The following is a 23546-nucleotide window of genomic DNA, read 5'->3' as shown; positions in this document are numbered from 1 at the left end:
TCTGGCCCTGAAGTTTTTTTGCTGCAGGATGGCTACCTTTAAATCTGCTATTGTGTGTCCAGGGAGATTGCAGTGTTCTCCTACAGGTTTTTGTATATTGCCATTCCTAATATCTGATTTGTGTCCATTTATCCTTTTCCGTAGGGACTGTCCAGTTTGGCAGTTGTACATAGCAGAGGGGCATTGCTGGCATATATTACATTGGTGGATGTGCAGGTGAATGAACCGGTGATGGTGTGGCTGATCTGGTTAGGTCCTGTGATGGTGTTGCTGGTGTAGATATGTGGGCAGAGTTGGCATCGAGGTTTGTTGCATGGATTGGTTCCTAAGCCAGAGTTACTATGGTGCGGTGTGCAGTTACTGGTGAGAATATGCTTCAGGTTGGCAGGTTGTCTGTGGGCGAGGACTGGCCTGCCACCCAAGGTCTGTGAAAGTGAGGGATCATTGTCTAGGATGGGTTGTGGATCCCTGATGATGTGTTGGAGGGGTTTTAACTGGGGACTGTATGTGATGGCCAGTGGAGTCCTGTTGGTTTCTTTCTTGGGTTTGTCTTGCAGTAGGAGGCTTCTGGGTACACGTCTGACTCTGTTGATCTGTTTCCTTATTTCCTCGTGCGGGTATTGTAGTTTTGAGAATGCTTGATGAAGATTTTGTAGGTGCTGGTCTCTGTCTGAGGGGTTGGAGTAGATGCGGTTGTACCTCAGTGCTTGGCTGTAGACAATGGATCGTGTGGTGTGCCCGGGATGGAAGCTGGAGGCATGAAGGTAGGCACAGCGGTCGGTAGGTTTTCGGTATAGGGTGGTGTTAACGTGACCATCACTTATTTGCACAATGGTGTCTAGGAAGTGGACCTCCCATGTAGATTGGTCCAGGCTGAGGTTGATGGTGGGGTGGAAGCTGTTGAAATTGTGGTGGAAGTTTTCCAGAGTCTCCTTCCCATGGTCCAGATGATGAAGATGTCATCAATGTAGCGTAGGTAGAGAAGGGGCATGAGTGGACAAGAGCTGAGGAAGAGTTGTTCCAGGTCAGCCATAAAAATGTTGGCATATTGTGGGGCCATGCGGGTGCCCATAGCGGTGCCACTGATCTGGAGGTACATATTGTCATCAAATTTGAAATAGTTGTGTGTGAGGATAAAGGCACAGAGCTCAGCAACCAGTTGTGCTGTGGCATCATCAGGGACACTGTTCCTGACAGCTTGTATTCCATCAGTGTGTGGGATGTTTGTGTAGAGAGCCTCTACATCCATGGTGGCTAGGATGGTGTTTTCTGGAAGGTCACCAATGAATTGTAGTTTTCTCAGGAAATCAGTGGTGTCACGGAGATAGCTGGGAGTGCTGGTGGCATAGGGTCTGAGTAGAGAGTCCACATATCCAGACAGTCCTTCAGTGAGAGTTCCAATGCCCGAGATGATGGGGCATCCAGGATTTCCAGGTTTGTGGATCTTGGCTAGTAGACAGAGCCCCGACCAGGGTTATTCTAAAGGCATGTTGATTTGTTCCAGTGTTTGTGTAGAGAGTGTCCTGAGTAGATGGTGCAGTTTCTTAGTGTATTCCTCAGTGGGATCTGAGGGAAGTGGCCTGTAGAATTTGGTATTGGAGAGTTGTCTGGCAGCCTCCTTTTGGTAGTCAGACCTGTTCATGATGACAACAGCACCTCCTTTATCAGCCTCTTTGATTATAATGTCAGAGTGGTTTCTGAGGCTGTGGAAGGAGGCCACTAGGCCGTGATTGGCCGCCCACAGAGAGACGGGCGCGGGAACTTGAGAGTGGCAAGGCGCCGACACCACAAAGGGGCGCTGCAGTGCCAGGACCACCATACTGACCAATAGTTTCTCCTTTACACCTTGGTTTACATAGGCCCTAATTTTTGAGATAACATTGCTATGTGGGGTGGGAAGAGCCAGGTTGGCTCATTTTAAGACAGATTCTCGTTGTCATAATGAAAACCCTCTGCAGTTACCCCTATTGGTCAGAGGCCTTCTTTTTAGAAACTTCCCTTTATTTCATTAGTTATTCTTTGAACCAGACATTCACCCTACTTCATTCCTTCTGGCCTTACAAGTCATTACTTTCAAGGCCTTTCTTTTACTTGCTAGTTAGGGCCTTTCTTTTCAAAACATTTCCTTAACCAAACTTAAGCTAACTTTAATTCTCTAATTTTATATTTACTCTACACAGTGAGTACTCAATTTGTCCATATCCAGCTCCACGTATTAGGTGTATGATAAATTTGGAGACCAAAGCAAAGTCGCAGTAGTAAGCTTATGTGGGGCAGGGGAAAGCTGGCTTCTTCCCAGGGCAATGCCCTTGTATAATGCCCATTCACTCCCTGCCCCAGTCTTTAAAATCAATCATTAGCTAATAAGTTTAAACTCTCTAGATGTTAGGTATCTAGTAACTTTCCAAGCCTTGCATGCAAGGCAGACAAGAGAGCAAGAGAAAAAGTGATGGGTTGCGTATGGAAATTTTTTTTTTTTTTTTGCAGGGGACGGGTTGGAAGTAGCGAGAAGAAAGACGACAAAAATCTTGAGATTAGGTGGATAACATAGGGAAACAGATAAAAAGAAAAGAGCAAACAGACACAATTCTGGAAAAAAAGGACAATAAGCTATTATAGGAAAGAAAAACGTTAAATGAAATCAGAAAGGGAAAGGTGGCATAAGAAGAGATGAAGTAATTAGGGCCTGCAGAATATTATTCAGTCAGTATTTTAGACTAATTTCACCTATATTCATAGGATAATTTGACAAATACTTTTTGATATGCTTTGCAGCTAGTCAAATACTATTTGACAAATATATTATTCAATACCAGTGATATTCAATGAATATATTCAAATATTTTCCTATCTGACCAGTCCAAATAATAAGTTACAATATTAAGATGTTAATAAAGCGATGTCTGAGGCAAGAATATTGCACATTTTGGGTGCTACAGCAATATAAAAAAATTGTTTGACTATGTCGCAATTAGATACAGCCTACAAGTGTTATTCCTTTAAATTGCTGGACTGTGGCAGCATAGGTATTTTTTATTCTGTATAGTAAGCTTATTTGAGGCTAGTATGTGGTGGGTAGGGCCCTACCAAATTCACTATTTGGTCAATTTCATGGGCATAGGATTTTAAAAATAGTAAATTTCATGATTTCAACTATTTAAATCTGAAATTTCATAGTGTTGTAACTGTAGGGGTCCTGACCCAAAAAAAAAGTTTGGGGGGGGGGGGCGGGCGGGGGAGAGGGTTGTGATACTGCTACTCTTACTTCTGCGCTGCTGCTGGCGGTGGCATTGCCTTCAGAGCTGGGAAGATGGAGAACGGCAGCTGCTGGTCAGGAGCCCAGCTCTGAAGGCAGAGCCCCGCCAGCAGCAACAGTGATGTAACGTTGGCATGGTATGGTATTGCCACCCTTACTTCTGCACTGCCTGCAGAGCTCGGTGCCCGGCCAACTGTCGTTCTCCCGACACCGAGCTCTGAAGGCAGCGCAGAAGTAAGTGTGGCGATACTGCAACCCCCCTAATATAACCTTATGACCCCCCTGTAACTCTCTTTTGTGCAGGACCCCCAATTTGAAAAACACTGGTCTCCCCCGTGAAATCTGTATAGTATAGAGCAAAAGCATACAAAAGACCAGATTTCACGGTCCGTGAGGCGTTTTTCATGGCCGTGGATTTGGTAGGGCCCTAGTGATGGGTAAGCTTTAACTCTGTATTTTGGTTTTTACTAATAAGATATATTTAATAGTATTTTTTTAAAACAATTAAGAGGGCTATTTGAAAATCAGAGCATACTTCTGATAAGGCTCTGTGATATCACTGATGTTTGGAAACCCGTGGGAGGGGCTTCCTTTTCCACATATTACTTTCCCTCTTACTCTTCCAACATAAGTCATGGGGAGGAGAAAGGGAAAAACTGATTCAGCAGTAGGAACTAAGATTATTTATTCATGTACTAGTGATATTATATTACTAAATTAGGTTTCCTCAGTTACACAGTAAGAGAGGGCAAGTCAGAAATGTAAAGCTTCAAATGATCAATAAAATACAGAGTAAAGGGTTACTTGGGTTTTGGTTTTTTTTTTAATACGACAAAACATTTGATGATTAAGTAATGCTTCTTGAATTTCTCCTTTAAAATCTCAAATATAAGCAAAAATGATTTCCAGTTGATATAGCTTTATTCACAGAGTAACTGGAATCATCATTTTAATTGTCACAGGTAAATTACTTCTTTTGCAGGAACCACTGACATCAATTACAAGCAATTATATAAACTATCTACAGACCAGTAAGAATGCACCTTCCATCAAGACACGGTTAAGTATGGTTTTGGACCAGTGCCCAGAGAAGGGGAAAAAAAAATGAAAAACCAACATGAAAAAGATTATAAAGCCTTTTACCCTCTAAAATACCAAATCAAGAAGTTTCTTGGTCTCTAAAGCAATACACTTGCTCTCCCTGGAAAGCAATGTTTGAAGCTTGATTTGTAAAGGAAGCCAGTGCATCACTGTATCCTAATCTGGATATAATACAAGTCTCTGCATGCTCATCTTGTGATGGCCCACAGGAATTTCAGCGTCAATCAAGAATTTTATTCTTGCTTAAGGAAGAACATAGCTGGAGAAAAACAGAGAAATGAATGCATGATAAAACTGCATTTTTGGGTAAATATAAAAAGATAACCAGAACCATCAAGCAATTAGCAACTCTTTAATGATAATAAATATTGAACATGGAAGTGGGAAGAGGGATATGCTATGGCACCAATATTCTATCAGTTATCTAGACACAAGCGCTTATTATCCATGAACTAACATCAACGTCTTGAGTCTCCCTCCATACACACCATTTCATTATAACATATACAGCATGATTCCTTCAGCTTCCAAACAAATTACTCACTGCTGCATTCATTCTTGCACAAAGAATAGCAAATTGCTTCATCCAAATCTGAAACAGCTGCTATAGGGAAGGTCAGAGAACAAACCGAAGTAGAAGGCCTCCTAAACCTATGTACATACAGCAGTGCAACTGTGCCACCAAACGACAGACCCAGGTTTCCAAATATTCTAAATGAATTTAGAAAAGTTGCTAAACACACTCTCACATTACCACAGGCAATGAATCCTGTAATACTATTTGATAAAAAAACAACAGGAAAGGAAATGAACATTTTCCATAGACAGAAATAAACCTATGCTGAGGAAACATCTTGCAAAGAATTTTTCCTCTTATTTTTCACACTAGCTGCTCCTAAAATTAGAAGCACTGATGCCACTGCTGTCCAAAAGAAGAGGCAGCTCATAGGTGATGATGGTTGTATTAGGGCTGATCAGCAAGCAATCCAGGTTACCTTTTCTTGGAAGCAACACTTCCTTTTGTCTAACACCTGAAAGTATTACTCACTTAATCCAGCAACTCTTCTAGTTGGTCCATCAAAATCTGTGCCTTATATCCAGTCTGAATTAGTCTAGTTTCAACTTCCAGCCATTGGTTCTTACTACATCTTTCTCAGAGACTGAAGAGCAGAACTCTATCATCAAATTACTGTTCCACATGTAGGCACTTATAGACAAAGTCACTCTTAACCTTCTCTTTGATAAGCTAAATACATTGAGCTCCTTAAGTCTTTCCCCATAAGGCATGTTACCAATCTTTTAATCACTCCCTCAGTTCTTTTCAGAACCCTCTCCATTTTAATCAACATCCTTCTTGAAGTAAAGGCACACAGTATTCCAATAGCAGTTGTACCAGTGGCAATTATAGGTAATATAACCTATTATTACTCAATATTCCCCATCTTATACATCCAAGGATCACATTGCCCATCATTTAACCACAGAATTGCACTCAGGAGCTCAAGTTCAGCTGATCGACCAGGACCCCCAAGTCTTTTTTCAGAGTCACTGCTTCGAAGGATGAAGTCTCCCATCTGTCAGTATGGCCTACATTATTTGTTTCTAAATGTATGAACCTTATATATGGCCATCCGCACAATGGATTGTTTGCAAGATGGATGCAAACAATCTTCATGTCATCTGCAAAATGTGTTAGTTTTTTTCAAGTCACTGATAAAAACATTAAATAGCAAAAGCCAAGAACTCATCCTTGCAGGTCCCAACTAGAAATACAGCTGCTAGATGACTTCCCCATTTGTAGTTAAATCTTGAGATCTATCATTTAACCAGTTTTAAATCAATTTAATGTGCGCCATGTCGATCATGGATTGTTCTAGTTTATTAATCAAGATACCATGCAGTATCAAGTCAAATGCCTTAGAGAAGTCTAAGCGATGGGGACAGCACTCTTGGCAGGAGCTGACAATCAGAATGCCAAAAAGTACATGATACTTCCTGAATGACCATTGTTTCTATATCCACGGTTATTACCACATATGTTAGGAGACCCTGAGAGGCCCAGATATCAACTGCTAGGGCACGGGCTGGCTGGACTGCCTTGTCCAGTGACAATTATTCATTTGACAGAGACATTTTTAAAAAAAATGCTTAAATTGGGACGGATGTCAGCAGACTTGTCGGATGTGGACAAGCAGCCACTAACTGAGAAGATTTCAGTCAGCAACTGCGCAGAAATCCCTTATCTATTGTAGGATAAAATATGACAGGAAAGTATTGCTCCTAATGGAGAAGATTCTGTGGGGGAAGAGTCCATGCCAGCTTATGAGCATGCACATAAATTTTCTCTGTCTGCATCTGTTGGTACATAAATTTCTAGTTCTGATGACTAATGGTTAAAATGGAGGTAGACAATATTGTTGACCTCTCTCAAAGACAGAATGGTTGAACTACCAAGGAAAAATTTCAGCCAGACTCATTGCATACTCCTTACAACTTTTTAAATAGGAAGAGAAACCTCACTCCTACGTGAAACGTCCCACCTAAAGGCATCTACTTTGAGAAAGAACTAAGGATTCATGTTAAGACTACTTAAGAATGTACTTGTATGGGTTTAGCTACACTGCAGCTCAGAGTGTGCTTCCCAGCTCAGGCAGACAGAAGTACTAACTCTGCATGAGCTAGCCCACTAAAAACAGCAGTGTAGCTGGGCATAGCTTGGGCAAACCACCTGAGTACAAATCCACCTATATACTCTGAATTCATACTCTCCTGATCCACCACACAAGCTACCTCCGGCTATGCTGCTATTTTTAGCATGCTAGCTCAATGCAACGTAGCACGTCACACGCTTCCCCCACCACCACCTGTCCCCAGCAGACAAGCCCAGGCAGAGAGCGGGCAGCCACCGCCTCCCAGCCAGGCTCTCTCAGGTGAAAGTGGCTTCATCCCGCTACCTGCCTGGCTGCCAGGGAGATCAGCCGAATGTGACCGGAAGCACAGGAAGAGAAGGACAGAGAGCTCCTTCCCCTCCACCTCCCCACAGGTAATGTGGGGCGGGGAGAGTGCTGCAGCCCTGGGCTGGGCACAGGGTCACTGGGCAGGGGAGACACATGGAGTGGTTACATGCTGGGGAGAGGCACAGGGAGAGAAAGATGGAGCCCCTCTTTCTCCTCACCCCCAGCAGGCCAACCTGGGGGGCGGGGCACTTGACACCCCCCCCCCCATGTCCAACCAACGCATCACCTGTGGTTTGTTATATCAAAGTCCTTTTCTGTGACCGGTCACTTTATTGATAACCTATTTTTGCTGTTTAAGCTTTTCAAGATTCTGTCAAGACAATTTTTTTTTTTTTTATTTTTTTTTAATATTGGGCCATGTATAAGGCTCTACTTAATTTGCGATACTGCAGAAATTCTGGATCCCGTAACATTAGGCTTCCACTGCAATTTTGATTAGCTTCCTTTGCACAGTCCATAATTTTGCATATATTTTGAGGTTTGCAACACACATTTTCCCCCACCCCCAATTAGTACAGTAGAACCCCTTTTATCTGAGCTGATAGCAGCTACAGCTCCTGCTGTCAGCCCCCCACATGGCAGGGCTCCCGCTGTCAACCTCGTGCATTAATGACTGTAATACAGTTGCAGCAAACTGTCAGTTATCAAAAAGTATTAGCAGGCATAACATAATACTTGAGTGTTTATATTATTCCAGCAAATTTTTCTTAAAAACAAATACTGCCATTAATAAAGGCCTATTGTTACTTTTCCGCAATTTTCCACTTCTTGTCTGCAACTCGGCCGCAATTATTTGACAATCATCCTGCAATTCAAGTAGGACCTTAGCCATGTATTTATTCTTATTTAACGCTATAGTTCGACACTTCCAGAATTTACAGCTGTGATCTCAATTTCAACTCTAGTTCATCTATAATTGCTATTATAGCCGTCACAGAATGCAGAAAAGAGCATTTGATTCTTTAGTCAGCCCTCACTATAATTAATTAACTGAAATGCCTATCTGCAAGATGCCAAACATTGAGAGCTGAAGGTTTGCTTTAATCTCAAGGTCTCTTTCCCCTTGGATGGATTCCTGAAGTACAGCTCATCTTACCTATCTAGGGAAACCTGGAAGGTGGCAGTAGTGTAAGCTTGACACTCCTGATTAAGGCTAAGAGTCTGTCACAGAGGTCACGGATTCTGAGAGTTTCCGGACCTCCACAGCAGCTGGTGTGGCTGGCCCGGGGGCCGACTAAGCAGCTCGGGCAGGCCCTAGGCCAGGCGCACTGGCTGCTGCTAGGGTAGTCTTTGGCCACCACCCCACCCCCAGCAGCAGCAGGGGTTTGGGTGTGGGAGGGGGTTCAGGACTGAGGCAGGGGCTTGGGGTGCAGGAGGGGGTGATGGCTCTGGGTGGCACTTACCTTGGGGTCTCCCCAAAAGTGGCAACATGTCCCTCAGCTCTTAGGTGGAGATGTGGCCAGGTGGTTCTGTGCACTGCCTCTGCCCGCAGGCACCGCCCCTGCAACTCCCATTGGCCGCGGATCCCAGCAAATGGGAACTGCAGAGCTGGCGCTCAGGGCAGAGGCAGCATGGAAGCCCCCTGGCTGCACCTGCGCCTAGGAGTCAAGGGACATGTCACCGCTTCCAGGGAGCTTCACAGGTAGGGAGCCTGCCAGCCCTGCCCCACACACCCCCTGCAGCAGCAGTGGTCCCAGGCAGCATGCCACCATTCTTCTCTCTTCCCTCCCGCCCTTCCCGAGCACCCAAGATTTACTCAGAGGTCTATAGTAAGTCATGGACATGTCACAGGCCATGAATTTTTGTTTGCTGCCCAAGACTTTTATTAAAAATACCTGTGACTAAAATGTATCCTTACTTCTAATAAAAAACAAAACAAAACATGAAGCCTCCTGAGTGCTTAACTTAATATATATATATATAAAATGTTCATAGGTTAAATGCACACTTAAAATACTATATTTGAGATGTGTAATTTTTTGGCAATGCAACTCAAATATCCTTTTTAAAATTATGCAGTAGCTTTTAACTCAGATTCCAAAAGTAATAAAAATAATCACTTTCTCACACATTTGATGTAAGAGCTCAGTGTGAAATGGTATGTAGCTGCAGCACTTTCTAGGATTAAAGCATTGCAAGCAAGCATAATTTTTTACTTTTCCAGAACTACATTGCTAGGAAGCAAGACTGTATTGGTAGAGCCTATAAAACTGATATTCTTGAGCTAAATTTTCAAAGATTTTCTGTATAGACTAGCTCATTATGTACATCAGGCAAGAGAACAGTTGACATTTTTAATGGGATACATCAGGCATCATGTAATAATATTAAGACAATATTAAAACAGATTGCAGATACACAATCTGATATTCTGGCCATCGCCACAAAGATGGCAGAAACATTAGAAAGTTACGGAAAACTCTGGAGAACCTCTGGGTTTATTTTTAGTTCATAAGTCAAAACTGACTTCGCCAAACTGAAAAAATCCACTTACTTTTCCAGAATGTTTCCTCCTCCCCACCCCAAACACTAGAAAAATATTGTGGAAAAATCCCAGTAAGTTTTATGAAGATGAGATTCACTTTATACTCATATTTATTGCTTCAAAAGTGTGCATATATTGTTCAAAATGAAAAGTTTGCAGTTTTGTAAGTAAAACAGATCACCAATTGAGTCCCCAGTCTACTAACTTGCTAGACCTACCACTCTTTTGTATTTGCCTTTGGTAAATGTATCATGAATCTGTTTGCTTTCTTAGGAACTATGCTATTATGAAATTTCAACCAAACAAATTTGAATGTTCTGAAATACTACTCTCATGTCGAGTGGGCTGGACAGAAATGCAGATCTCTTGCTTTCAATGATTTTGCTTCCACCATTTTTCTGTCACTTTGATGCAGTCTCCATAATTTTCTCTGTGTCTTGAATGACATTTGCAAAGTGGATCAAAGCATCCTGCTGGGTTTTTTTCCAGATCCAGAAGAAACAGAATTGAGTAGAAATACTTTTTTTCCTGTATCTGTATTTGTAACCATTCTTAGGTAAACTTCCATGTTCAACTGACCATCTTGCACTCATATCAATATGGTTTCTTTTAGTTCTTGTTTTAATTCCCCCCTCTCCTGCAGCTGCAACATGTAGTTTAAATCTGTAGGAACACAGAGGGCAAAATGCGTCTATCATTTTCTTTAAATTGCTAAGTTGAGGGCAGTATTATAATAGTAGCGGTTTTCATTTGTTTTTAATAGATTGATTACCAGTTGATCTTTGCCATCTGTGTGTGCAGAAAAACAAAAATTGCTCCTTAATTAACTGATGTTGCAAGCTGCTGAAAATACTGGTATAGGGATTTCTGAATTATTTTTATGGATACGTTTTGAATACAGCCATCAAAAATGTCTCCTCCCTTGCAGAATCATTGATCTATCTTCTATTTCACTAGACAAAAAGTTTTACATTTGATTTTGAAGAATCAAAACAGAACTATTTTCTGCACCCTTTGGGACAACAGATTAACATGAATCCTTTTCTGCTACATACATCTTGATATGTAAAGTTTACTTTGGAGAGTTGTTTTAATTACTTCAGTCCATTCCATCTCACTTATTCATGTAAGCACTTCAAAGTGACATTTGAGCTAAAAAGAAAATTAGACCTCCTGGGGGGGGGGGGGGGAAAGAGCCCACTGTGTCCTTCTTGGAGGAAAAAACAAAATGGGTTTTTTCCCCAAGCCTGTCAAATATTCTTCACAAATATATAATACATAATTTAGTGACTCTGTCCCAATGAGGCATCACAAAAGTGATCTGAAAGGCTTTATATCGGACATCTGAGATGGTGCCCTCTCTGTTGCAACTGGTATCACTAGGACCTGACTCAGGGAATGCAGCTCCCTGCACCACATAAGCTGTTAACTTTTCCTGCCACAGCAGGGATGATGCAGCATCTTCTGGATTTTATCTTGGATTGTGATAAGCAAGTGATGGGAAATATTTTTTAAAACAAATTGCAGAGAAACAATCTATAACTTGTCTAAACACACACTGTATGTTATAAGCAGCAAAGAATCCTGTGGCACCTTATAGACTAACAGATGTTTTGCAGCATGAGCTTTCGTGGGTGAATACCCACTTCTTCGGATGCAAGCAGAAGTGGGTATTCACCCACGAAAGCTCATGCTGCAAAACATCTGTTAGTCTATAAGGTGCCACAGGATTCTTTGCTGCTTCTACAGAACCAGACTAACACGGCTACCCCTCTGATACTGTATGTTATGAATTTCGAGTTGCAAAAAATATTTTGTATGTACTTGTTTGTAAACACACTTCAGCTTAGCTTTCAACAATGGCAATATGTTGAACTGCTGCACTGTGACTTTTTACTTTGTCACAGGCGCATTTGTTCACTGGTTCCCACTTACTAGTTACACAGTCTCACACACACACACACACACACACTTAATTCATGCTTACCATTCATATGTGACTCATGCAATTTCTCTTTTTTTTTTTTAATTACTCTTTCATTGCTACCTACCCTTTCCCTGAAAACAAAATAGTGAAATGTCAGTTGTGCCTGCTGGCACTGTACTATAGAACTTGATGTTCTTCTTTAAGTATGTGTCCCTCTATAGATATGCACGCATCTGATGTGTGAGAAATCAGGCTATTTTAAATAGCAGTATCTGTCAGGGCCACAAATGCACCACATGCCTCCTTGGGTTTCCACGTGAGCATATAAAGAGTGGAGTGGCCACAACTCTCCCTCAGTTACCTCTTACTGCCTGTGGCAGGGAGAAGGAAAAGTAAGAGTGTGTATGTGTAGAAATCTTTCATTTCCCTCATTTGTTAATTCTTTTAATTTGGACATTCTGAAAAAAGACTAGGAGACGCTGTGTGCAGTGGGGCAAGCCACTTTGTACACATGCACCCTGAGTGTCCTTGTGTCCTGCACCACACAAAAGGGTAGTTTGGGCCATCTGCCACTCAGTTTCCTCCCCACTGAAGAATGCTGGGTGGTTACGGACTTTTAGGTAGAAGGGATGGAGGGTGAGTCATGAAATCTGCATATAGAAAACATGTGAAAGAACTCCAGTTACTAAACAGGTAAGTAACTCTCCTTTTTTCAGCAATGCTGCAGGGACTGCCTGAACTCTGGTGGACTGAGCTCAGAAGTAAGAGGATCCACCTTAGCCAACTCAAAGCAGGTTCTCACAGTTAGATATCCATCTCAACAGTGTCTGAGGTGAGCTGGGTTTGCCTTTCATCCACTCCAGGATGGAAAAGTCTGGGTGCAGATCAAAGTCATCAATCTGAAATGAAGTGGGAGGGACCACAGTTTTGTCAGGAGATGACTAGGACAGCGGAACCCAATAAATTAACTGAATTAGATAGGATATCCCTGGTAAATCCACAGGTTGGAGGGAAATCTAAAGTGTCTGTTGTCAGAAGCAGCCTGGGTGACGGAGTGTAACATTACTCAGGGTACAATCTGGACTTATGGACAGCTGTGTCTCCTCAATTCTCCAACCTGGGGTGCCTTTTACCCTGCTTTGCTCTGAAAACCACCATTCCTGGTCTGCTTGCACACAGCCTTCTGCATGTAAATCACTCCCAGCTATACTGTATGCGTGCTATAGCCAGCCACTCACAAATTACATTACAGGGCCACACCAACAAACTCCCAGTCCCACACTTTCCCCCAGACATGTGCGCCTTGTACTGCCCTCCTGGACAATACAAGCTCATATAAAATCCATCATTTATTAACAGAAAAATGATATGCACAAATCTTATCTTATTTCCCCAAACACTTCAATCCAAACACACAAGTTTAGAAAAAACACAAGAAATTGACTACAGAAATATTTTAATTAACTACAAGTAATGAGGCATATAATTCAGAATTGATTACAAAGAAATAAAAGCTAAAATGCAACTAACACCTAATTTAACCAGTCAAGTCAATACAAAGCAAAGGTCTCTCTCACCACATGTTCCAGCAGTCTTACTAGCTGAACCTCTGAGTCAGAATCTAACTTCTGCGTCCCCTCCCCAATGGCTTCCTTTCTTCTTCGGGTGTTGATAATGCCATGGGTAGAGAGCAAGGCAGAGATTATCTGGGGTATCTGTCCTCTCTTCTTATAGCCCTTTCTCTAGCACAAGAATCATCTCCAGCTGATGTTCAGAAAGTCTGTGGGGCCAGGAACCTTAAGTTTCTTTTGTCAAAAGGTAGCTTTTTTTGCCCACACCCTGTCTCCTGCCCAAGACTGGCCACTTACTCAGGTGTTGCTCCATTTGAACTTGTTGACACCTGGCTGAGGCAAAAAAACAATTTTGTCTCTGTGGAACTTGTTTGTGACTGCCCTCCAGAACACGTTGGAATATGTCTTTGTAATATTATACAATGGAATTTATATCTTTACATACAATGTTGCCACACATTTAACCAGGACAATAATGATCAGCAAATCAAGTATGCTTTGTACAAAATTTAATACGGTTTTGTAAAAGGGGTGAACAGAGGGGTATAGACAGTCACATTGAGCTATAGATCAAAAAGCTCTAGAAGGCAGAGGTCTGTCCAAGTAATCCTCCCTTCCATGAGAGATCGATGGCCCCCAATAAGCCACACAGGTATTGAGGGTAAGTGCCCGGTGGCCATGGACAGGAACCAAGGTCTGTGCCCAGCTCAGTGAACACCACATCTGTTGAGAGACCAATCTCTAGATCGGGGTCGACAACTTTTCAGAAGTGCTGTGCCGAGTCTTCATTCATTCACTCTAATTTAAGGTTTTGTGTGCCAGTAATACATTTTAAAGTTCTTAGAAGGCCTCTTTCTATAAGTCTATAATATATAACTAAACTATTGTTGTATGTAAAGTAAATAAGGTTTTTAAAACGTTTAAGAAGCTTCATTTAAAATTAAATAAAATGCAGAGCCCCCCGGACCAGTGGCCAGGACCTGGATGGTATGAGTGCCACTAAATATCAGCTTGCGTGCAGCCTTCGGCACTCATGCCATAGGTTGCCTACCCCTGCTCTAGATCCACTATTTAAGACAGGAGATGGTTGCAAGGTCAACCAGCCTCTCCTGTGTCATTGTCGAGCATAGATGTGTTTTTATTAACTTCAGCTTGGAGAAGCTGCATTCTCCACTGGCAACTGTTACAGGAAGTGTTAGAAGTATGCGCAGACCAACAAAAGCATTTGGAAAGAGGGTGATCATCTTATTTGTGCACATATATTCCAGAACAGCCTCTGGAGTTGATCCTGCTGAAATGTATCTTGAAAGGGCTTTCAGTTCATCACCTAAATCACTCGCATCAATATCACGCATGTTATCATGTGTCAACACTGTCTCTAGTGCCCTGCATTGCTGGTGTAGGGTCTTCAGGTATAGTGAGGAGTTTTGGAATATCATACAACATCCCAAATATACTGCTGTGTTCTCTGAGCTGCATGAAACGTTCTTCAACTGACTGTATTGCACAATCTAGCACCTGGTTAAAGAATTCAACTTTGAATTGTTGTTTGGGGGTCTTTGATGGGATTATCTCGTGCCTCGTAATAAAAATGTCATCTTCTTCGGTGACTGTTGTATTCTTGAATGGATGGGAAAATAGCTTCAGTGTCAAGTTCCTCTGCCAACTTCTGTGCACTCTTTAGAAAGTTTTGAAATCACTCATCTGACTGGTAAGACCAGGGCGGGCAAACTTTTTGGCCTGAGGACCACATTGAGTTTTGGAAATTGTATGGAGGGCTGGTTAGGGGAGGCTGTGCCTCCCCAAACAGCCAGGCGTGGCCCGGCCCCTGCCCCTTATTTCCCCCCCCCCCGACAGTCCACCCTGGGACTCCTGCCCCATCCACGCCCCCAGGACCCCTGCCCCATCCACACACACCCCCACTCCCTGTCTTCTAACCACCCCGGGAACCCCCACACCACCCCATCCAACCCTCCGCTCCTGATGGCCCCTGGAATCCCTAACACCCATTCAACCCCCGTTCCTGCCCTCTGATCACCCTGATCCCTATACACACCCCTGCCCCCTGACCACCACCCCTGCTCCCTGTCTCCACCCTCCCCCCCCGGTTACATCCATTTGAGATGGAGATATGGATGTTGTAGCTGCCAGGTCACCTGCACTCTGACTAACTGGAAGATCAGGCATCTTCTCACCACTCAACTTCACTGGGGCTGGAAGGCTCACTGTGAACATTTGTTTATGTATCTCAGGAGAGCTCCTTCCTGCTTAGACAGAAAAGCTTCCTTTGCTTGCTTTCTTTTTCTGAATGCTGCCCCAGAGGGGCATTTTCTTCTTTCACTCATGATTGCTGCTCTGTGCCAGCTATAGTGGCTCTCAACACTCAGTTGAAGGGGACAAATAAGCAGGCAGGTAGCAGGGCCTGAGTGTGGGAAGATATCAACATCTTAAGGGCCTAACTGGCTCCTACTACTTCAGTTGACTGCCTGTTCTCCTCAAGTGGGTTCAGGGGAGTGGTGTCGGCCACTGGAAGGTGCTGGGGGATCACCGCACGCTGACGACAAAGTGCCCGGTGGCGATTATGCTCGGTGCACCGGAGTAGGAGCCAGTGCCTACTCCGTGAAAAGGGCCCAAAGTCTAATGTCTATATTTTTTCGTCCTGGGTTTGAAGGACCTGCAGATTTTACAGCAGTCGCTGATATGGGATTCGCCCAGGCAGTGGAGACAGTCGGCGTGCAGGTCACTTCTGGGCATCGAATGCCTACAAGACTCGCACGATTTAAACCTTGGGGCCCGGAGCATAATCTGGCCCGAACTCTAACTAGCTAAACTAGAACTTTTAATGGACTAACTGAAACAGATACTACTGAACAAGACGAGATTTGGGACGAGCTGCAGCAAAGCTGGAGCAAGTAGTTCTGATGCACCAGTACGTGGCAGGTAAACAAACTGGCCCGGCCTGCCAGGGTGCTTAACCTGGTGAGCCACGGGCCAGAGGTTGCTGACCCCTGGTGTCCACCATATTGAGAGATATTAGAGAAACAATTAAGCCTAACAAAAAGTACCAAAGCTCATGACTGAGCAAATTAAAAATCAGACTTTGCACAGTGGCTATTTAAGCATATTATGGTTACAGAAGATATGCCTAGCCATAAAACAAAGAATAAAGCAGGAAAACGAGAAAAAACAGAAAGGTTAAATAAAAAGGTAAAAGCTTATTCAAGCCAAAAGAGATTCTTCAGAAAAATGAAAAGCCAACCCTAATGAAGCCCAAAAAAAGGATAATCTACAGCACAAAATATAAGACGGCTATTAAGAAGTGGAGGAGGGAAACCGATGGACAAATAGCCAAAGTCAAAAACAAACAAGAAATTCTTTAAAGTACATCAGAAACAAGAAGCCTGTGAGAGAATTACAAATCTACCTTGAAAACAAATTTCACTTTGAGTCTATTATGTTTAAAAACAATTTACCCCTTAGTTAAATGGATGTCTCTTTAAAATGTCCCCAGAAAAAAATAGTCCTGCCAAGGATTACAGTAATGTTAAATGCTCAGCTCCTAAAAAAGATTACCCTACCAATAATAAACCCAGAATTTTAGATTTGTTCTAATCAAGAATAGCTTCCTTCCTTCATCTTTCTGTTGGCTCTGTTCTTAAAAGCATGTATGGGCCTTTGAGAGAACAAGAAGCCTACTTGTTTTTCAAAGAACTTCAAGTGCAACAAACAGTCCTGTCAATTTCAAACCCCATGAAATTAATACGTTTGAAACCAGATAAGGAACAGCACAACATGCACACATGTTCCTAACTGCAGGAAATGTAGAGACTGTGCTCCAAATTTTGTTGTTGTTCGGTCACTCAGCCTAGCAGCTGTGACACGATATTTAATTGTATGTGTTATATTAGCCTCGCCTGATTTTGGAAAATAGTTAGAGAGCTATAAAAAAAAATTTTAAATAGAAATGTGCAAATCAATTAAGTGTGTGATTGTTAGACCTACCAACATCTGGAACCGTTAGTACAAGATTAATGTGAGCAAAACCTTTGAAGTTTTCTTATTCCTGACACTGATACTGCCTTGTCATCTGAAATTTACCTACTGATTTCATTAGTGACCAAATCTTTTAGGTTTTTCTATATGGTTATTTCTGGTTGTTTTATTGCATTATTATTTATTTTGCACCAGGGTCCAACTGTACAAAGGGCTGTATAAACAAAGACAGTTCCTGTCCTTTCTTAGGCCATGAACCTACAGCTTGTTGCATGCAGGTATATTCCTGTGCCCACATGTAATCAACTGGAGGATCAGGGCCTAAATAGACAAAACAGTTACAATTTAGAATCAAAACCTCAGAGAGCAATGCGCTGAAACTAATCAGGCTCTGAAACACATTATAATTAAGGCTACGTTTAAGTCACAGATTCCGTGACTTCCAGAGACCTCCGTGACATTCTCTGCTTCAGCCCCAGGGTCTGCGGGACTCGAGCTGGCAGCCAGCAGGGCCCTGGTAGGGTTCCAAAGACAGCAGCAACAGGGGGCCCCCTGCAAGGTTCCAGCGACAGGTGATAGATTCCTGAGGAGGCCCTCCTCAGAGTCCCAGGGATAGGTGACAGCCTCGCACAGGGAGGAAGGGGGATGCCTCGGGCAAGTGGCTGGGGGTGTCCCATTTCCTCTTTGGGAAATATGGTCACCCTGCAGCTCCCAGCCACCCTAGGTGGAGGGTGTTCCTACAGCTTCCAACTGCCCTGGGAAGTGGGGGAACCCCACAGCTCCCAGCCACCACGGTGGCAGGGGAAATCATGGAGCCGCAGCAGCAAAAGTCACGGACAAGTCCAGGCTTCTGTGAATTTGTTTATTGTCCATGACTTTTACTAAAAATAACCATGACAAAATCTTAGCCATAATTATAATCAAATATTTAAGCATCTTGTTGGAGTAGTAAACTTCTAAAACAGTTACTCAACACACAATGGCAAAACATAAGTCATCTGACATGGACTAGATAAAGAGGTCCATTTCTGAGAGAGAGTTCTCCCATAACTACTGTGAAATGAATTTTAATGGTTTAATGTTGACTTAAAGCATTATTTCCTTCCATTCTAAATTTTATAACAGTGGGATCTTCCAAAACACTACACTATGCATAAGGCCACTAATCATTTAAAAATGGCCTACATCATTCATCAAGTATAATCTATGTTGGTTTTTGTTGTTATTTTGGCTACACATAACTAACATCAATCAATCAATTTAGTATAAGTATGCCAAGCAAGTTAAGCTATTTATAGAACTAACTGACAGCTGCTTAGCAAACTTAACAGATATTTTGACACCTTGAAAAATAAACTACTTCCAAAGAGATTTCTTTGAAAAAAAAATACCTGCATGCCTCAACACATATACTGAATAAAATCCTCTCAGAATGCTTCAGAAGGATTAATACATTTAACTGCATTCAACAATCTACTTCTTTAGATACAAGATTTTAAATAGTTGTGTGGCAAATTAACTAGTATCTGGGAATTGGTAGACTGGCACTCTTCAGCACTATACCTGCGCCAAGCAGGGTGGTGATAAAAAAAAACTGAGTCCACTATTGGGTAATATTGTCCCAACACAGAATGTATGGTTGTCAATTAATTGCAGTTAACTCAAGCAATTAATGCAACACAAATTAACTAGATTAAAAAAATTAGTCACAATTAATCGCAGTTTTAATTGCGCTGTTTAATAACAGAATACCAATTTAAAACTATAAATATTTTTGGCAGTTTTCTACATTTCTCAAAAACAAAACAATGTAAAATTTGAGAGCCTGCAAGTCCACTCAGTCCTACTTCTTGTTTAGCCAATCGCTCGGAGAAAACAAGTTTGTTTACATTTATGGGAGATAATGCTGCTCGCTTCTTATTTATAATGTCACCTGAAAGCGAGAACAGGCATTTGTATGACACCATTGTAGCTGAGGTTGCAAGGTATTTATGCGCCAGATATCATTTGACGCTGAACATTCATATGCCCCTTCACACTTCGACCACCATTCCAGAGGACATGCTTCCAAGCTGATGACACTTAAAAAAAAATAATAATGTGTTAATTAAATTTCTGACTCAACTCCTTGGGGGAGAATTGTATGTCTCCTGCTCCATGGTTTTACCCACATTCTAACATATATTTCATGTTATGGCAGTCTTGGATGACAAACCAGCACATGTTGTTCAATTTAAGAACACTTCCACTACAGACATGAAAAACGGCAGAGATTTTTAGAGGTTTCTAAAGATAGCTACAGCACTCAACCCAATATTTAAGAATTGGAAGTGCCTTCCAAAATCTGAGATGGATGAGCTGTGGAACATGCTCTCATCAGTCTTATAAGAGGAACACTCCGACGTGGAAAGTACAGAACCCGAACCACCAAAAAAGAAAATCAACTGTCTGTTGGTGGCTTCTGACTCAAATGAACATGCATCACTTGTGCACTGCTTTGGGTCGTTATTGAGCAGAACCCTCATCAGCATGGAAACATGTCCTCTGGAATGGTGGTCAAAGTTTTACATTTTGTTCTTGAGTGCAGTTACGTAAAAAAAATTCTACATTTGTAAGTTGCACTTTCACTACAGTAATTGTATGAGGTGAAATTAAATATGCTATTTTATCTTTTTTACGGTGAATATACTTGTAATTAAAAATAATATAAAGAGAGCACTGTACACTTTGTACTGTGTTGTAACTGAAATCAGTATATTTTAAAATGTAGAAAACATCCAAAAAATATTTAAATAAATGGTATTCATTATTAACAGTGCATTTAAAATTGCAATTAATCACGACTATTTTTTCATCTCGCGATTGTCATTAATTTTTTTAATCATTTGACAGCCCTAGAAAAGTGATGCTCTTGTTCTTAAGGCACTGGTCTGGGAATCAGAAGATCTGGGCTCAGTTCCCGGCTCTACCAAAGATTTCCTGTGTGACCTTGGACAAGTCACTTAGCCAATTTGTGACTCAGTTCCCCATCTATTTAATGGAAATAATGAAGCTTCTTTTCTCCCACCCTCGTCTTTTTCTATTTAGGCTTCAATCCTGCAAACACCTACATGTATGCTTAGCTTTACTATCATGAGTAAGGTTCCGTTTTATCATGGAGGTCACAGAAGACACGGATTCCGCAGCGACCCATGCGGCTGGCCCAGGAGCTGCATGAGCAGCTCGGGCAGCCCTTGCACCAGTCATCTTCTGTCGCTGGGGCAGTCTCAGGCTACTCCCCCACCTCCAAGCAGTAGGAGTTTGCGGGTGTGGGGGGGGCAGGCGGCGGCTCAGGGCTGGGGATTGGGATGGTGCTTACCTGTGGTTTTATTCATATTTAACTAGAAGACTCCTTTTAGTCACTCTTCACAAAAACACAAAGATCCAGAAAGTGATTAGTCCATTTCTAGTGTCTTTTTTTGCTTTTTTAAGAGACTCTGAACACTCCTACTTATTGCTACAAGTGGAACACTCTAGGACAGTCCATGTAAAACAGTGACAAGTGAGCAGTAGTGGCAGCAAAGGCCAATTTGGGAAGAGCATTTATTAGAGGCAGAGGTAGAAGGTGGATTAGAGAAAAAAGTAGTTCTACTTTGTAGATTAGAAAGTATGAAAAATACAGGCATGGGATAAACAAGAACTTTTTTTAAAATGACAGTTAATTGAATGTTTTCTTAGCGCCTTTATTCTTATTGCTTGTGGCAAGCAACAACTGAAATTCAGAGGAATCATTTTACCCACATCTGAACACTAATTATACACTGATGTTTTTCCAAATGCATACTCTGCATACTTCACTAACAGCAAAACAAATATGTTAAATGACCCTATTGTAGATCATATGTCAACTGCCATAGATAACCCTGACATTTACAAACTATTTGACAACAAAATGGACCACATCCTATGATAAGGAAAAGCACCAAGATCATTTTACATTGAGAATTAAAGATTTATAAACTAATGGCTTGATAGTTATTTTTATGTTACCATTCATAGCATTTGTAGTTTAGTTACCTTTTTGTTTTCTTGTAGTTTTCCAGCTGTAGTGCCTGCATATGTTTGTATCTTTCCAACTCACACTGTCCACATAGGTCTTCAAGATGCAACAGATGATTTTCCATTTCCTTAAAGTTTACCTCTAGCTGGGCTGCAAGAAAAACAAATAAGTATTAGCCAAGCTTCATATATATGAAAGATAAACATATTTTTCCCAGTGAACCAGAGGCAAGTATTAAAATTGCTTAATATGGTAAAATTATGCACACATTTGCATTTATCCGCTTTTTCTGGGTTAAATTCCAGTCCAAGTAAGCAAGAAAGGCACAATAGACTCTTATGAATAGGTATTATAAACATGATTCAGGTTGCCCCTTGTGGTCAGATACCAGGCTGCTGTACTGGATTCAACCTTTGGATTCCATGTGCTTTTAATCCTACTGAGACTTAGCAGCACCTACACCAGAAGTGGGCAAACTATGGCCCGCAGGACCCTCCTGCCCCGCCCCATAGCTCCTGCCCCAGACACTAGTCCCCTCCCCCACAGCCTCAGCTCACTGCAACGCTGGTGCAATACGCTGGGCAGTGGGGCTGTGAGCTCTTGCCAGGTAACGCAGCTGCAGAGCCCAGGCGTGACCCGGTGCTCTGTGCTGCACGGTAGCGTGGCTGACTCCAGCCAGGCGGCACGGCTGCCTGTCCTAGTCCACTGGGCGACGCGTCTGTAGCGCCACCAGCCACCGGTGCTCCAGGCAGCATGGTAAGGGAGTAGGGGGGGTTGGATAGAAGGCAGGGGAGTTCAGGGTGGTGGTGTGGATAGGGGTCGGGGCTGTCAGAGAGTGGGGAACAGAGGGGTTGAATGGGGGCAGAGGCAGAGGGTGCAGTCAGGAATGAGAGGAGGGGTTGGATGGGGTGGCGGGGCAGAGGTTCCAGGGGCGGTCAGGGAGAAGGGGTAGTTGGATGGGGCAGGGGTCCCCCGGGGGCAGTCAGGAATGAGAAGAGGGATTGGAAGGGGGGGCGGGGGGGGCAGTCAAGGGCAGGGGTTCCAGGGGCGGTCAGGGAAGGGGAGTGGTGGATGAGGCAGGAGTCCCGGGCGGGCCATCAGGGGGCGAGAAGCAGGAGGGGTTGGATAGGGGCTGGGGCCGGGCCACACCTTGCTGTCTGGGGAGGTGCAGCCTCTTCTAACCAGCCCGCCATACAATTTTGGAAACCCTCAGGCCAAAAAGTTTGCCTGCCCCTGATCTACACACTGCCTTAGTCCAGCCTTTCATGCATGCTCCCAGCATCCAGGTTCTTGGGATGTGGTACTCCACAGCCCACATGACCATGCCCCTGCCCCAAGACTGTGCTGCCCCTCCAAAGACTCCCCAGTAGTTTAAGCATGCCCTACCAGAGCTCCACTGCATGGGCACTCCTATTTACAGTTTAGCTCATTGTGGACCTTGTGACAGCTAAACCAAATAGAATGCACAGACTTTGCAAAGAAACTTCTAAACCAGAGTTTACTTATTAGACAAAACACAGAAGTTACAAATCCATCCCACTCCATCTACTCAGTCTTCTCTTCTCTTCCTGTTCAACAGATGGCCCGTGACAGCCACAGACTCAAGAAGCTCTGGCCCCTTTTGTTAGGTAACCTCCCAGGCAACTTCAAAACCTGCCAGTTCAGCCTTGGGTTCCAAAGTGAGAAAATGAATTCCTCTGGATTCCAGCAAGCCTAATGTACTAAGGTGGACTCATTTGAATGAAGGACGATGAAGGTTGAAGACTCTTGCTGGCTTTCCCATTGCTAGCCCCCCCACTGCTAGCCCCTCTGTGAGGTGAAGGGATTTCTTCTAACACCTCCTGGGTGTCCCAGCCCAGGCTGAAGGCTACACAGCAGAAGTGAAGATATAGTATAGGTTACAATCAAAATGAAGTTCACAGAACAGAATGGAGTTTGGAGATAGCATGTGTCTGTATCAGTTTGCCACAGTGGGTAAACTGGCCGCTGACCAGTCCTCCCAATCCTGGAGATGAAGAATCCTATACGTGATGGGAGATGAGGATAGACACAACTCAAGCAGCATTGAACTCCAGCAACCTAATGCAGATCCTAACCATTTTCCCCCTTTGCTCTGGGATCTGAGGGCTGGAGTAACCCTCATGCAACAACAACAAG

General features: G+C 42.9%; 1 protein-coding gene across 9 annotated transcripts in view; it reads right to left on the bottom strand.

Moving 5' to 3' along the window:
• DTNBP1 (dystrobrevin binding protein 1) overlaps positions 1–23546 on the bottom strand; it is a 175724-nt gene that overhangs the window by 109839 nt on the left and 42339 nt on the right. For all 9 annotated transcript variants that reach the window (XM_039525973.1, XM_039525972.1, XM_039525974.1 and 6 more), the window contains exon 6: positions 21407–21539. In XM_039525973.1, the coding sequence (XP_039381907.1) occupies positions 21407–21539 (133 nt within the window). The remainder of the gene's footprint in view (positions 1–21406; positions 21540–23546) is intronic.

This window comes from Mauremys reevesii, linkage group 2 (genome assembly GCF_016161935.1).
Source record: "Mauremys reevesii isolate NIE-2019 linkage group 2, ASM1616193v1, whole genome shotgun sequence".
Classification (NCBI taxonomy): domain Eukaryota; kingdom Metazoa; phylum Chordata; order Testudines; family Geoemydidae; genus Mauremys; species Mauremys reevesii.
This window is presented reverse-complemented; position numbering and strand designations above follow the sequence as displayed.